At 42.1% G+C, this 2,541-nt stretch overlaps 1 protein-coding gene across 2 annotated transcripts in view; it reads right to left on the minus strand.

Annotated features, from left to right (window-relative positions):
- COL4A5 (collagen, type IV, alpha 5) overlaps positions 1 to 2,541 on the minus strand; it is a 329,573-nt gene that overhangs the window by 140,205 nt on the left and 186,827 nt on the right. For both annotated transcript variants that reach the window (XM_005865212.2, XM_005865213.2), the window contains exon 8: positions 2,495 to 2,521. In XM_005865212.2, the coding sequence (XP_005865274.1) occupies positions 2,495 to 2,521 (27 nt within the window). The remainder of the gene's footprint in view (positions 1 to 2,494; positions 2,522 to 2,541) is intronic.

A 2,541-nucleotide genomic window follows, 5' to 3' on the forward strand; every position in this document is an offset into this window, starting at 1 on the left:
GGGGGAGCTCTGCTCAGCCACAAGCCAGGCTGACGGCTGCCAGTACAGCGGTGGTGGTGGGAGCCTCTCCCGCCTCCTCAGCAGCGCTAAGGATGTCCGACTGCAGCTTAGGCCTGCTCCCCGCTGGCAAGTGGACATCACCTGAGGGCTCCAGGGCTTCCAGAGGGATGTCTCACTGCCAGCTTAGGCCCAGTCCCCCGGGGAGCGGGCCTAAGCCAGCAGGTGGTCATCCCCCGAGACATTCCAGACTTCGAGAGAGCACAGGCCGGGCTGAGGGACCCCCCCGAGTGCACAAATTTTTGTGCACCGGGCCTCTAGTCCTATATAATAAAAGCCTAGGTCATTTGATGAATATTCTTGTGATAGGAGAGATTTCTCAGTATTAGTTATTATGCTTTACACTTGACAACACAGAAAAACCCATTTTTATATAAACACAGTAATTTTTAGGTGCTTGTTATAAGAAGTGAAATGTACTTGATTTTTCTTTCTTACATAACTGTCACCTAGATGAGACCAAGTGCCTTCATTAGAATTCTACACCAGACATTCATGTCAAGGACTCTAGATCTTTTTGTTCTCTCTCTCTCTCTCTCTCTCTCTCTCTCTCTCTCTCTCTCAGATAGATAGGTAGGTAGGTAGATGGATAGATGATAAATAGATGATGGATGGATGGATAGACATAGATATAGGCATATTTATAGACTATATACACACACAATAATCCTATATAATAAAAGCCTAATATGCTAAGTGTCCGACTGTTTGACCATTTGACCAGTCACTATGATGCGCACTGACCATCAGGGGGTAGATGCTCTGGCTGGTAGGTTAGCTTGCTGCTGTGTTCCAGCCAATCGGGACTGGGCAAGATAGGCCGGACACGCCCTGGAGCTCTCCTGCGGTCCCTCTTTGGCCCTGATTGTGCACTGGTGGGGTCCCTCAGCCTGGCCTGTGCCCTCTCTCAATCCAGGACCCCTCAGGGGATGTTAGAGAGCTGGTTTCAGCCCTATCCCCACAGGCCAGGCCGAGGGACCCCACCTGTGCACGAATCCGCACCTGGCCTCTAGTTATTGTTATAATGATAGTTATTATATATAAATGTATCTAATTAACATGTACACCTTAAGTTTATGCAATGTTCTATGTGGAACATTAATATATTTCAATTAAAAATAGTTAAGGAAATTAATTTAGTGTGAGCAGTCACAGAAGGAGAATCTCTGAAGGTAACATTTAGGCTGGGAGCTAAAGGATAATAAGGCATCATCCAGGTGAAGATCGGGGATGAGTGTCAGATAGTGAAAGAACCCTGAAAGGGAAGAGTTTGGGACATTCAAATAACTTAATGAAGAGTGTGGTGTGATCAGTGACCTAAGGGAAAAGTGGCTTAAAGATAAAGCTGAAAATATAGGCAGGGACCGGAACATGCCGGTCTTACAGGAAAAGAATGTTAGATGCACTTGATTAGATGCAGTGGGAAGCTCTTGAAGGTTTATAAGCAGAAAGATAAAACTATTTATTTACATTTTCAAAAGATCATTCTTGGCTGTTTTGTAGAGATTAAATCTGTTTTGAAGTTCGGGGGCGCATAGCAAAAAACAACAAAGAGAGAGAGAGAGAGAGAGAGAGAGAGAGAGAGAGAGATTAGGTAAGGGGCTATTACAACTGTCTATATGAGACATTATAGTTAGTTTAGTGGCAGTGGGGATGGAGAAAAGCGGATAAATTTAAGATATATTTTATAGGCAAAACTCACAGTATTTAGTGATATAATGGATTGAGGGGGTAGAGGTATGTGGAGAAATAAAAACAGGAAGTTTTGGGGCTTATGTAATAGTGTACATAATATATAGTGATGCAAATTTTAGAAATGGAGAAGCCAGAGAAAAGAACAGGTTTATTTTGGGGTCTGTGTTAACTTTGAACATGTTAATTTGAATGTCTGAGAAATATTTGAGTAGAGATGTCAGGGAGGCATCTAGGTCATAAGAAAAGTCTGTTTTAGTGATATAAATGTAGGTATTCAGTAACTAAATAGTAACAATACAATGAGCATTAATAATATTGCTAGGCATAGAAGAGAAGAGAGAGTCAGACTGTGCCCTAATACCTGCTGGGTAGGATAGTATGAGCTTGCATACAACACTGCTGAATGTACTGAGATGCAGATTAAGAATCAGGGAAGGATAGTGTCACAGAATACAGGGGAAAAGAGTTTCTTGAGAGAGCAGGTGGTCAATTGTATAAAAATGTAATGAGGACTAAAGGTCTCAGAAAAGAAATTTGACTCTGATATACATATTTACAAGTGCATCATACAAGGGAGGTACTTAAATCCAAAGGAGACTGCTTCAGGAGAGCTTGTAAGTGTGCAACAAGCTCTAGAAGCATCCATTTTTAAGACAGAAGTCAGTGACGTTATCTGATTGAAGTTACAGGCTTTCCAAATATTTTATTCAAAATATTTTCCGTCCCAGCATGAGATGCTTACCTTCATACCTGGAATCCCAGGAGGTCCCTCTTTTTAAAAAGAAAATA

Source organism: Myotis brandtii, unplaced genomic scaffold (genome assembly GCF_000412655.1).
Source record: "Myotis brandtii unplaced genomic scaffold, ASM41265v1 scaffold199, whole genome shotgun sequence".
NCBI classification, from domain to species: Eukaryota; Metazoa; Chordata; class Mammalia; order Chiroptera; family Vespertilionidae; genus Myotis; species Myotis brandtii.